Raw genomic sequence first — 14,672 nt, 5'->3', positions numbered from 1 at the left:
CCATGAAAAATTGCTTGAATTTTCTAATAAATACATGTGTGGGCACATGTATCAGTATTTTTATAGACATATATAAAACTGTGCATGTATCTGAAGATATTCCTGTAAAAAATATTAATCAAATCTCAGTGCAAATTTGAATTTAAAGTTGTTTCCCAAAAGGGAATTATTTCAATATATTTGAGTACTTTCTCTACAGGAATTTCAGGTTCTGTTAAGTACGAATTTGATCTCCAGATAATAAAATTCAATGCACCTGTTGAAGTGTGATGCATTTAAAGTTCTTTCTGCAGGCAAAGCAGAGTAGGTTCTCTTCCTTACTGAAAAAAAAGTAACGGCTAGATGTAAAATATGTCAAGTTTCTTGAAGTTCAACTGAAATTGACTTTTTTTTTTAATATTGAAATAAGTGACCTGCAGTCTGTTCTTCCTGAGATTAGCTCAGGGAAGAAGCACCACGTTAAGGTAGGTCTAAGCAATATTACATCTTGCTTTTCTTTGCCACTTCAGCATTCAGGGTAACTGCAGCAGTAAATGGCAGCCTCAAATGCACTGGCACAAAGACGAACACTGAATTGCTGAGACAAGGAGAAGCTTAGGAAATTTCAGCCAAATTCACTACTTTGCCAGCAGCTATCTAAGCTAGGGGTAGGGATGGAAGGCAGCCAAGAGCAGTTAACTATTGACAGAGCCACATTATTGCCCAAGGCCAGCAAGAGGCTGCAGGAAGCAGGTATTGAACCCAAACACAATGCCATACAGACAAGAAGAATGGCAGAGTTATCGTAACTAATAATCAGCATTGTCAAAGAGCTTTATGAGCAATTTCACAGAATAAATTCATAGTGAAGTAACTCTAGTACCTGCACCTTTCTGGAGAGTCTTCTCTATCTTTCCTTCGGAACTTGCTGATGGTATCATCAATCGTGCTTCCAATTTTGTCGCTCAGCTCACCTAACTTATCGCTGAATGGAAAAGCTGTTTTTTTATCCCATTCTTCATCCCATTTTGACTTGGGCTCAGGATCGTATCTCTCACCTGTGTAAGGCATTAAGATAAGAAATACTAAAGATAACAGAAAAAAACCCAAATGCCTGTGGTCTTTTTGGAACCACTCAAGCCCCCCTGCCCTACATACATAAACCTTACAAGTTTTCAAAGCAAACTGAAAGCTCCCACCGTGCTGAATCAACACTATTACAGCAAGGCACAGCATGTAATGCCAATCATTAAGTGGCAGGAATGCAGATTCAGAGACTTTTGTTTACGACAATGACACAATCGTAATGCTCTGCACAGCGCAGCACATCAGGGCACTGCTGGACTCTGCTGGAGAAGCACAAGAGGCACCATCAGCCCGGGCTGCACAAGCAGCTGATCAGAAGTGGGACGTGCCAGTTTTGGAACTGTCACTTAGTGTCTTGGCCAAGCTGTATGCTCAGGGGGAAATCCATGGGTCTTGGTTTGTTGGCTTTTTTTAATACACTGATACTCATGAACACGTAAAAGCATAGTACTAAAATATTGAATGATATCAGCATCCAATGCATGACAGCTGTCCTTTCTTTCCACACCTGGTGATTAAAAACCTTTGAGATGTAAAAAAAGACAGAGGTAGTAAAGCAACTCACCTTTTCAGCAGCCACTGAGTATCCTGAACATCTTTACTGAACACTATTATCAAGAAATCAAAACTTTTTTTTTTCTAATCAGGTATTCAAGACCTCCAGACTGGTACCTCAGCTTACAGACAGCTGACAGTTTGACTTAAGTACATTTACTCAGCTTACAGACAGCTGACAGTTTGACTTCATGTAAGGACATTTGCTGTACAATCTCATTAAGAAAGTTTAAAAAAGCCTTAAGCTTGAGTTTATTTATACACACCCAGCCAACCTGAGTTTGACATTTACTGTACAATCTCATTAAGAAAGTTTAAAAAAGCCTTAAGCTTGAGTTTATTTATACACACCCAGCCAACCTGAGTTTAATTTCAACTAAAAAAACAACACTTAATTTAAACAAAGACTTAACTATAAGGAACGCAGAACACTTTAACTCATATTGTGATCTTAGACCTTCTCCTGAAAATACAGGTAGATAGAATAAGGCAGTATAGCTCCGTTTCTAGACAATGCTTGTAGACAAAAGTTAATTTAAACAAAGACTTAACTATAAGGAATGCAGAACACTTTAACTTGTATTGTGATCTTATATCAGACCTTCTCCTGAAAATACACATAGATATAATAACGCAGTATAGCTCCATTTCTAGACAATGCTTGTAGACAAAAATTTTATACTTTGGGCCATCACACACAGAAGACAAGGCTTTTTTTGTACTACTGAAAAATGTAAAACACTAGTTATTTCTTTTTTTACTTAAGCCAAGTAAAACTGAACAGCAGAAAGGACGAATGGTAAAAAATTCAGTCCTTCAAGTTACATACAAATTATATTGTAGCTCAGGTAATATTCAAGACTTAGTCAATTAAGCCATTTTTAATAAAAACAAAATGATGGATTCCAGCACTACAAGGTGCAAAATTTTAGTTACATCTGGCTGATAACACCATGTACTAGAGGACATATTTTCTTACTGAAGATATAATTGCAAGCCTCCAATGATATTCGTTTAGATCCATAAAGAACAGACAAACTTTTTCAAAGTAGAGAACCTGTTACAAATCAGCAAGATACTCAGTGAGATCTTTATCACCGGAAAAGAAGAAATTGCTAAGAAATGTACTACTGTTAAATTTTGCAGGAGAATAAAATAGCCTTATTTGAATTTATGTCAGGCTCTCAAGCATTTTAATGTAGATTGCATTAGAAGGTTTCCTTGTGTGATAGGAATTTTAAAATAAATAAAACCCCCAAGAGTTTGGTATTTTCAGGACAGAAAGAAATAAGGAAAACTCTGAAAATACAAGCATTTTATATTTAAATAACCAGAATCTTTTAGATAGAAGTCTGATCTGGAAATAAGTTTGTTTTGTGCTGCTAGAAAGACTTTTTTTTTTTTTAAACTTAACAAATGAAGGGATAATTAAAAATCCTTTACCATAAAAATGAAATACAAGACAAAGGAGGCAGTCCTTTAAATTCAAAAACTTGAATGATAACTAAAGAGCATATAGAGAAAGATTTCTACCCAGCATATAGGGATGGATCACGACTCTGTACAGAGCAAGTCAAAAGATAAGCTCGGTGAAAGAACAGACGTGTATTTAAAGCAGAAATGCAGTGACTCATAAGTACTTCCTAAAAAGACAATCGCCAGAATTCCAAGCAGGTAGCAAAAGCTTAAAAGAATATAATAAAACAAGGCACATCCTGCCATGGAGATAGAAATTTTCACCTGCCCTGCAGAATAGGAAAAGGGAGAACACAGAAGCAACCTGTGAAAAACAGAGGAGAGCAAATCTAAGTTGAAGACTCATAGTAAAGAAGAGTAAAAACCATGCACAGCACCAGAGGAGGACAGGCAGGAGTTTACATCCTGCACAGTTACTGCTCAGATCTTACACCAAACCCTTCTCTCAAAGAAATCTCTGACTTCAGCAAACCAGAGCCTTGTGACATGGGGACTCATCCCTTAATAAAAGCAGGCAAGGATTTACTCAGGCCAAGGAAAACACAGATAAACCTCTCAAGACTGACAGCTGGATCACGGACGACACGCTGGGATACATCAGACATAAAAGCCAGTTCAAGCTCAGATCCCTGCTACACGTGATGGCAGGGACTGGGGAGCGAGGAGGAAGCTGCACACTGGACTCGATAAGGGAAACACAGCACTGGTTGTGTGCCTGCATCTGTCACAGAAAACCGCGTCCTCTCCAAAGAACAAGCTGCTGCCGTTACATCCTCTAAGGCCAAGGTCTTACAAACACACTGTCGAAGATGCAAGAGCCCAACAGAACTCATTGTACACATGAAGAACGTCAGTCACCTCAGCAAAAATGGTGAACTTATTTCCAGAAGCCAGGGCACATCAGACCACCTGCCCACAATAGTCACATATATTTTTTTTGGTATGGGGTTTTTGTTTCGTTTGTGCGTGTATTTTTTTATATAGTAATGAAGATTTTACTGCAAGTACCAGACCCAAGCTGGATATAGGACTGGTACCTTCTGCAATGATGGCTGAGATTCATGATGGCCAGATGCTTTAATTTTCAGAATTTTGTTTTTTGGAAAATCTGATGTCAGGTTTTCTGATTTTTATGAGGGAACAGATGACCAAGTGACCCTTCACACATATCTTTTCAAAATAGGTAATTATTTTTTGTTTAAAAAATAATTTTAAAAAGTGTAGAACTTCCTTTCTGGTGTTAACTATGACTTCTTTACTGGCAGCTGCAGGATTTAGGGATGAGCACCGGTGCACCAGATTTCCAGTCTGCAGATGGGTCTGCTGTGCTGTGCAACCAGCATCCAGCTGCAAGCTTAGTATGTCTACACAAAGTAACTGTGGTATTACCTCTGGGAATCCTCCTTCGAAAAGCACGAGGGACCTACAGTACTAATCAAACAAGATTTTAAAAAACACACAAACTGAGACAGTAACAACTGTATTGGTAAACTCCTGACATAAGTTCCATCACATACAAGGTACTTAGTGCACAGATGTCAGAATCTATACAGATAATCCACAGATACCTTTCAAGTGTTCAAACAGTACTACTTGGGAAATCAAAAAGTTTAATGGCATATATCATGTATATTGTTTGACCTGAACAGCATTACTGCCCTAAAAGCCCTGACCCAAATTAACCGATGGTTCTAAAGGAGGTTGGCAGGAGTAGGGGAAGCAATTTTTGTGCTGTGATGGGCAGAAAGTATCACCACTTTCTTTAATTAAAGACTAAGAAACCCTGACTTACAAGGGCATTTATTTATTTATCTACTTCTGCTACAGCAGCATGTGCTTCAAAATGAGACACTGCCTATGGGTGAAAACCCAGACAGCAAAATTTTGGCTAAGCCAATACGTTAATGTCATTTGTATAAGTTTCTAGTTAATTATCTAGAAAAGATTAACTTAAAGATTTTTTTGAACTAATTTAAATTTGTATATGTGAGAAAATACACAAGATTTCTTTTAAAATAGGAACACTGACAGTTAAAGAAATATAAAGAAAAAGCATCTAAAGGAGCATCTTAGAAATTCCTTGAGTTATCTGCGTTATCCAAGCCATGTTAAAAGTCGAGACTATCAATCCTTGACCAAAAAATCCTAGTACTTACTGTATCTGAACCCTCCAACACTGTCCGAAGAAACCCCAATGTATTTGTCTTTGTTCTTCTTTGCTTTCTTTCTCTCTTCCCTAAGTCGATCATCATCTTGAGCGAATTCAACCATTTCTTTTACTTTCTGGCGTATGTTTATACCTTGGTCTTTGCCATTTTCATCTATACAGGTCATGCAGGATAGAGATGATGGATGGAAGAGGGAGGAGAAGGAGAAAAAAAAAAAATCAGAGGCAGCAATACCTAACATCTAACTGATAAGAAAATTTGAATTATGAACACAGCAGTCAGAAAGATCTTATGGCTACTAAAGTCTGCTACATTTTTTTAAAAAGGACCAAATATTTTATTTCAACACAATTTTCACCCTTAGATAAATGGTGCTTTCACTGAATGGTGCATTTAGAAACATCTAACTGCTGCTGAAATACTGAAAAGATTAACAGAGACTGAGACGTAAATTATATTCCCCACTTGAACAATTTTAACCCTTGAAAATATAACCCCTTTTCCTCAGTCTCTTTAGTACAGTTTTTGCAAGCTTAACTACAAGAACTCAGTCTTACTGCAAAACTGAATTTTTGAAAAATTGCTTTCAGTTGGGAGGTATACAAGCTAAACGTGCTCCTTTCCCAGCCTTTTTCACATTCAAAACACACACTGGCCTTGCTGCCTTTGCACTGTAAATATTATTTGGTGGGAGGAAAAAATCCCAGCTTCAAACAGATGTGTGTGTTTTGGAGCTCTAACCTTTTCTTCCCATATGATTAAAGCTATTCCTTTACGGACACCACAGGGGACCAGTCTCTAGTGCATATTTTAATATAAACCCGAACACTCATGTTGTGTTGGTTCTGTTGTTATTAGCCAGTCTTTTCTGCAAGTTCTTGTCTTCACTAATTAATACTCTAGGGTCCCACGTCTTGGATTCTGCACTCTTCACACAACTGGCAACAGTCACATTCTAATTAGACTGGGGAAGCTTCTAAGCTGGTTCAGGTGACTGACAACTCCAACTACTGTTTTAATTTGCTTATAAGATTTTTCTATTGCTCACCTACAAAGTGGTAATTTTCCAGGGATCGCAAATCATAAATGTGTTCTCTGGCACTTGTAACAACACGCTCTGATCCATTCCTTATGAGGTAAGCTAGGAGCAGCAAAGACTATAAAAATACAAAGCACCTTATGATTGCATGAACAAAAGCTCTATCTTTTCTTAGAAAAAAGGCAATAGGAAAACAAACCCACCCCCTCCCCAAATTAGTAAGTAATAAGACTTTCCCTTTTTTAATAAATGCTTATTATACGGGTTCACATAGAAAAATCACAATATTTTCCCGACATGCACCTTTTGCTCTTTAGAATATCAAAACTCTATTTGTCAAACTAATTTATATTATAAAATTACAAGTAGCTACCCTCATCAGCTACTGCTGATTTTGAAAGATAGCAGTAGCAGTTTAAGAGAAAAAGTTAACCCTGTTAAATGAAGCATTTTCTTTTGCCTCTTTTGTTCACAATTTTCCAACGGTTTTCCATGAATAGTAACTCCTATAGAAAGATAAGAAGCCTTGTACAGGATGCAGTGGATATACAAAACTGCATTTCAGTACAATTTTAAGCAAGTGACAAAATAAATTAAGTTTAAATAGTACTTCAAATGCAATTTTTTATGTTGAGGGTTTGCATCTAGAAAAAAGAATTAATGCACTTTGGAGAAAGTAGTGCTTGTATCAGCTAAAACTATCATTATATTTCAACCTATCCATCCTGATAAGCAATGCCAAGTAGTCTTTATAACATTAAGTAGTTATGTGTGACAGCATTAAATATTAATTTATATTGTACTTCAGGGAAAACAATTACTATGAATACAAAACATCAAGCACCTGTGAAAAGCACAAACCATGCCTTAGAATTAATTCTGTCTTGTTACAATCCTTGCATCAAGAAAAACAAAATACGAGCCAGTCCAATACATCAATTCTAAAAAATGAGGTTAGATTTGCATAATTCAGTGAACATTGAACACCACTAAGTGCAGCATGATATAATCTTAAGCAAAAAGTTTCTGTACCATGCTAATTAGCCAAAGACACGAAAAATGCAAATGATTCAGTTCTTTATCCAAAACACAAGTAGGACATAAAAGCCTCACATGATAAGATCTGCAAGAAAATTTGATTTACTCAAAGCCTAACTACAATTTTTAGAGAATTATGAATTGGCAGAAAATTAAGATTAGTTTCCATCTTATTACAGGTATTCTTGAATTCTTTCAAAAACATTTTCCTGATAGCACAATAACTTATCAGTTACTTCTCATGGAGCAATGTAACAACTCCTTTGGGTAGATTTAAAATGTGAATGCTACTCCAATACCTGAATATCAGCAAAATGTAATTGCTCTATTATGCTCATTAAGTAGCATCTTAGACAACACTTCTAAAACCAGAAATTTTTGGGTTTTCATATACAGCATTTGAAAGACATATCTGACTTCAGTAACAGAATTATAAAGCATGTCGTTAGGAAACTAATTTGCAGTATCTAAACCAGACACTCCATCAGAACACTACAGTAGCAACAAGCATTACATCCTCCAAAGACCAACAGTCTTGAATACTTCCAGTTCATAGACATACACACCTTATAAACTCTCCTCCAGTTCTTTTTATTGTCTTTCAGCATTCGAGTCCAAAGCATGTTCATAAGTTCTGGAAACTGTTCATACATAAACGTAGCCCTACAGAATTAAACAAAAGGAGTAAAGAGATTTTATTCCCCGTGGTTTGTCACAACAGCTTGTTAAGACTCAGGGCTGGCAGTAGATGGCAGGCTTGATCTAAGCCCATTCACATTTGATGACATTACAAGAGGAAAAAGCTATTTCTTACTCACATAGAAGTAATTTACATACCAGTACTACAAAAGAAAAAAAGTAATTCTAAAAATATGAGGCTGTAAAAGAACCTTCGCTAATTTGTAACAAAAATAATGTTTCACATGAATACCTAATAACCACTGCAATTAGTCAAACATGCATCTTCCAAGCTCATTTTAACAGGAAAAAAAGTTCAAGGAGGAATTTGACATGTTTTGAGCTATTTGGAAACATGACAAGAAAGCAGTTTGAAAATAAACACTCCAAAAAAGTCAGATATATTGAAATAGTTGAGGATACATAAATGAAAATCAAGAATTTGAAAAACACTTTTACTTCATGGTTTTTTGTTTGGCAGTTTTCATTACAAGATTATGCATTAAAAAAATAAGACTTGATTTACAGCAACTCTGCAGCATTATCAATCAGCATATCGCAGAGTTTATTTAGCAGCAAATTTCACATTCCTGTATAAAATGCACCTTTCTTTTCTTCATCACTGAGCCAAATTATCACTTACTTGGCAATCTCTCCCATGAGTTGCCCCGAAGGTCCCCACGGATCATCATTGGTTGCTTCTCGAACCTTAGACTCTATTTCTGAATAATTCATAACCACATTGGTGCTGGAAAGGAAAAAAATTAACACACATGAAGATTAGCATCAAAACTGAGAAACACATGAAAACTTAATAATGACACTAGTGCGTATCTCACTTAATGAGATACCTCTACAGGGTGGGAAAGAAAACAGCTTTAGTACAGAAGTTACCCTGAGGACACCATACAACACATTTAAGTTATCTTTAAGAAGGTTTTACTATTCTATTAGTCTTCAAGAATACAGATGAGAAACTAGGGATTACATTACCGCTGGATTCAGTCCAGTAAAAAAATGGCTTTTGGTCAAATTAAAATCCAAATCGAAGCACTAGAGTCAAAGCTGACAGTTTCCCCAACTAGATGCAGCTTGCTTATGGGTTTGTATGGTATGTAGTTATTTGCAAAAAGCTTTCTAACTCAATCAGAAGATGATTTTTTTTGAATTATGAGCACTACAAGAGAAACTCAAGAATATCTTTATCAAACATGTTTCAGTTTAAAAAAAAAAAAAATCTCACACAAAAGACTGAAGTAAGGGAGATAAGATTCACTATAGGAAGTCTGTTTCCGAGCTTGAATTTATTTAATTAAGGGAAAAGAGCAAAAGAAGAAAAGCTGTGGAGCACTCTGTATTAACGATTAAAGCAATGCAAATACTAGAAGGGGCTCAGGCTGTCTCCATCAGAGTTCACAGGAAAACCTAACTTGGAAAAAGGAAGCTATTTTTTTGTATCAGTTAAAGTCAACATAGGATTAGTTTGTTTTTTTTTCAATAATCTCAAACTGGTAACATTCAGCTGTAAAGCCAGCAACCTCCTCAGCACCCCTAAAAGCATCCGGATGCACTTGGTAACACAATGATTTTCCTTATATTTTAAGGTAAGTGAGCAGGCCCAAGTCATCACTCATAGAGAGAGTGTTTGGAAAATAGCTTTTTAGCTACAGAACAATAATATAGCACACAACAGGAATAAACTGTCAGCGAAAGGAGAAACCTCATGGCTCTGCTTTCCCCATGTACTTTGCAGTGTATTTGAAATAACTTTACAAATACCTGTTTACACCTACCGTATCAAAAATTTGAAAATTTAGTTAACTAAATGTTACTAAATGATGTACTAAAAGTACATCATATAACTGCCCATGTACTTTGCAGTGTATTTGAAATAACTTTACAAATACCTGTTTACACCTACCGTATCAAAAATTTGAAAATTTACTTAACTGTTAAAAGTACATCATATAACTTGTTTCAGAAGCCAAAACAACCCCTGTAAAATGACCTCAATCAACATACAAACCACACCATAAAGGCAAATGGATTAAATTTGATCTCCTGATTGTAGGGGGGATTCAATGATCTTATAATACAACATGGAAAAGGCTTTTGCCACTTAAAAACCTCCTCTGAACTTGAAAGGAAGAAAAAAAATCAAGACACTTAATAGCCATCCCTCTGTCCTCACAGGAGTGGGCAACAAAGCAGCATTCAAGCAACACCCGTTCCATTTTATTTGGCATAAGGATAGCAAAGATCTTGGAACTGGGAGTTATAAACAGCAGAAACAAGAGTGAGATCTCCTTAAATCTGAAACGGGACACAGAAGGTAATTGTTAAAACAGAAGAAAATTCCTGGACTTAATCTTGGATTCTCAGCATGAGAATTCCTGCTGTCAGATTCTGATGTATGATTTTTATTCAACTTTGTGTCTAAAGAGAGCGTAAGCTACACGACCGAATAAATAATCGGCAAGTGAACAGAATCTAGCTATATTTTAGAAAGCACGTAGGAACACAGCAGTAGTTACAAACAACAGCAACTGAGGTTTTACAAATTCATTTACTCTAAATGCACCTCAAGCTTCTGTTTCTGACATTAATTTTTTTTTTAACCAAACATACAAACTTACAAACAACAGCAACTGAGGTTTTACAAATTCATTTACTCTAAATGCACCTCAAGCTTCTGTTTCTGACATTAATATTTTTTTTTTTTAACCAAACATACAAATGTAAACTAATACCATCTTTATTTGCCATATGCACGGAACATTAAAACAACCCCCCCAAGCCCAAAGCCAGGGGCTGAGCGTGTCACAGCTCCCAGCACACTGGTGCCCTTGTCCCAAGGCCAGGAGCTGGATGGAAAGGTTCTGGTTGTTTTTATAACCCCTCCTTAAGCACTTGTTTGAGAGACTTGATGGGGTGGGGGGGGTGGGGGGGAAGAACATAAAATAAAGCATTTCCTTCATTTCTTAGAGCAAAAAATTTAAGATTGCAAAATGCATGAAAATATGCAAATACTGCAAAAAAAAAAAATATATATATATGTATAATGCCAGCATCAGCTATGGAAGAACTCAAAGCACACAGCTAAAGTAGCATCGGGGTTGAAAGGGGGAAACAGGAGGGAAACAAGGGAAATTAAGTAATGCCAAACAAAAGAATAAGGTGCAATTAAACCCCTCAAGTAGAGACAGTCTTTATTTCTAAAACCATCCTGCATAAACTTATTGTTCTCAGCAACCAGGAGAAAGCTCTTTTCTAAGTGGCAAGACGAGACCTAACGGCAAAGAGTTCCAAAACAAAGTATCTTTAAGCCGCATTTAATTCAGCAACAAACGTAAACTTCAAGGAAAAAAAAAAAAAAAAACAAACCACCAACAAAACCCAACTGTTGTATAGTTTGGCATCATTCCAGGTCACTTAAAAATAACCATTTCTAAAAAGGTGGAAATACAGTTTTATTCTTCCTTTCCCATGTTTTCTATGGCCCTCATTCCCTGCCCTACCCATGATTCCTGTGACCTCTGCAACAAAAAAATAATTTACGTCCAGATGTGAAGGGAAAAAGTGACTAGCTTGATTGCCAAGACTTCCTGTGATTGATATAAATTTAATATCCGAGGACACTTGCAGACACCAGGGGGGGCTCTCTGATTAGTTTATACTGGGCAGCTTCCAGGGCAGGGGGCTGGATTGCAGAGCAGACACTGTCCGTGCAAACAACCGGACACACAACAGCCCAGACTGACAGACAGCATCGCAGCAGCCAGTGCTTAAAACACCCCGGTATCTGAGAGACTGCATTTGGCCAAGACTTCCTGTGATTGATATAAATTTAATATCCGAGGACACTTGCAGACACCAGGGGGGGCTCTCTGATTAGTTTATACTGGGCAGCTTCCAGGGCAGGGGGCTGGATTGCAGAGCAGACACTGTCCGTGCAAACAACCGGACACACAACAGCCCAGACTGACAGACAGCATCGCAGCAGCCAGTGCTGCTAAAACACCCCGGTATCTGAAAGACTGCATTTACCCCAAATCGTTCACTGAAACCCTGCACAACTGCAATCTCACGACAAGCACATTTACAGAAACTTTTTGACGTGGACAAAGCCATCAAACACAAAAGTGTATTTAAAGTTACATCCAAAATTCAGGCACAGCCAATAAATGGGCTGACAGCAACATTACAAACTGCTGCACTTTCTTCTCTTTGTGTCTTACATTTCTTTCAAGTCTATTAAATCAGACTAGCACCAGCAAATGATTTTTTACTCTTTATTGCACCCCTAAAAAATTATTGCAGTATTGTTTCTTTTTTAAAAAATCAGAACTGCTCAGAGAAGCCAAGAGAGGGCACTGTCACATCTCTGTGAAACAGCAGCAGGGTGGCAGTGAGAAAAACAGCAGCTTTTACACTTCTTGCATGAGAACACTCAACTTTACATGTTTGCACCTACACTTTTGAGCAACACCGAAGAGGTAACTCAAGGCTTGAGAATAAAGCCCTCCACATGAATGAATGGACACTGCTAGTGAAAAAAGTGTGTAATAATTACAAGTATCTGATCACCTTCAATTGCATCAGACATTAAGACACACTTCCTCTTAAAAATAGTTAAAAGTTTTACAGGCATCTTATAAACTATATTTTAACATATTTTGAAACCGAATAGATGTACCATAGATAGAATAACATATTTTACAACATTCTACTAAAATTAAATAATCACAACACCAAGAACTGAAAGGTTTGTTTCAGAGTGAAGATTTTTTCATTGTTGAGGACCACAAGGTGTTCTCTATAGATTCATAATCTCTAACTGAAGTCAGCTCAATTATCCATTAGGAGATGATCATCACTTATAAAATATTATGCAACTATAACTATACTGCATCTAGTAATAGCTTCCAATTGGTAACATTACCACAGCTTTGTTCTGCCTGAACTAATTATCCCACATCAATCACTGCTGGTCCCACACTCAACACCCTCCCGCCCCCTAAATTCTCTGTATCATACCCCTTGAAGGAGGAACACTTTGGAAATGTGGATGTGGAAACACGGGACTCTGAACACAGCAACAGGACTCTGATTTTCTCAGCTAATCTCTGCTCTAAAATGAGCTACCAAACTCTAAGGTTAACCCTCAAACAATACTTTGTAACAATGGTTTACATACAGTACCAGCAAACTTGCTAAAGAAAAAGGTGCAACAACTTTTGTCTGTGTTTGCTTGACTCAACAATTCAGTTAAAGCCCTGGATGCAGCATCGAGCACTAGCACAAGTAAATGCCACACAGGTAGATATTTCCACTTTGTGCTTCCCAGCACCTCCTACATCTTCTGGACCTTTTCCATGGTCAGTGGTGTTCTGTTCCCTCATCACCCTCACAATACACTCAAGTGCATGAAATCACAGCTCATAAAGGATGCTTACAGTTCATTGCTAGATTCTGGGAGCAATGCTCTTTTGAAGGAAGCATTCCTAAGATAAGCATTCATCAGGAAAGGAGCAGAGAGCTGTATCTCACAAAGTTTCAGATCTTCAAATGACATGTAAGCCGAGGATTTTGTATTAATGCTCAAATAGCAGCAGACTCTTAAACATGCAGAAACCTTTAAATATCATGTGCATAGGAAACCCACAATAGAGAAAATAAGTGCCACGAGAAAATAAGGTATTTACACATGAAAGGTAATGAAAGAGTAATAAATATCTATCCATCCATCCAGAATGGAGCTTACTTTAAAAAATAATAAGGAATCAGAAAACCTAACAGGTCTTAGTCAATGTTTCTGCACAAACTTAAAAGCCTTGAACGTGCCCTGGGGCAAGAGTCAGACCACTCCATTAAAAGCACCATTAGGATTAGCGTTGCTATTGATGTGGGTGGTGTCACTGAGGACACAAGTACAATTCTGGACATTAGATCCACAGAAGATTTGTGAAATGCCATGTCCAATCTTGTGAAAACTAAAATAAACAGGAGTCACAGAGAGGGTACATTACAACAGTTTCTTTATAGTGATGATAAAGGTATTGGATTGGACAGGGTAAGCCTAATTAGAAACACTTCTCAAACCTCTGGGAAGCTGCCCACTGTGCTGAGGGACTGAGCAGCAGGAACAAGAAACCTGGTTACACAGTTAAAAAATTTTTTCAATGTATATTTCAAACCAATTACAATATCATGTATACATGGGACTCCTATGTGCATAATATTATGCCTTTAACTATTACTCCAAGGACATCACTGGATTATGCACCTTCTGTTTTCCTTTTTTTTAATTTTACAACTGGGAACACTAAAATACTAACAGCTGAGATGAGAAACTTTCTACATTTTACCACCATTAACAGTTTCCAATGAGACACCATTCTGCAAATATCCGTTTAAAGTCTAAGTGCAGATTAAAAAAAAATAAAAAGTTTAAAGTCTAAGTGCAGATTAAAAAAAAAAATAATCAAGGGTTATACACATGTATGTATCATACATACAGCTTGACCATTAATGCTATTTAAACAAACAGCAACACTAAAGAAATACTTCTTAAAGAAAAAAATAGACTCTTAGAGGGGGAAGGGTCTGGATGAACAGAGGACAACAGAAGCTCTGTTACTGTACAGCACTAT

The 14,672-nt window shown here is 37.0% G+C and overlaps 1 protein-coding gene across 1 annotated transcript in view; it reads right to left on the bottom strand.

Annotated features, from left to right (window-relative positions):
* The window catches only part of CLINT1 (clathrin interactor 1), a 56,079-nt gene that overhangs the window by 17,346 nt on the left and 24,061 nt on the right, over positions 1-14,672 (bottom strand). Inside the window, exons 2-6 of the mRNA XM_014948171.1 lie at positions 8,663-8,767; positions 7,908-8,004; positions 6,313-6,421; positions 5,253-5,417; positions 863-1,037 (exon numbers count right to left, since the gene is read on the bottom strand). Of these exons, the coding sequence (XP_014803657.1) occupies positions 863-1,037; positions 5,253-5,417; positions 6,313-6,421; positions 7,908-8,004; positions 8,663-8,767 (651 nt within the window). The remainder of the gene's footprint in view (positions 1-862; positions 1,038-5,252; positions 5,418-6,312; positions 6,422-7,907; positions 8,005-8,662; positions 8,768-14,672) is intronic.

Source organism: Calidris pugnax, unplaced genomic scaffold (genome assembly GCF_001431845.1).
Source record: "Calidris pugnax isolate Ruff unplaced genomic scaffold, ASM143184v1 scaffold27, whole genome shotgun sequence".
NCBI lineage: Eukaryota > Metazoa > Chordata > Aves > Charadriiformes > Scolopacidae > Calidris > Calidris pugnax.
This window is presented reverse-complemented; position numbering and strand designations above follow the sequence as displayed.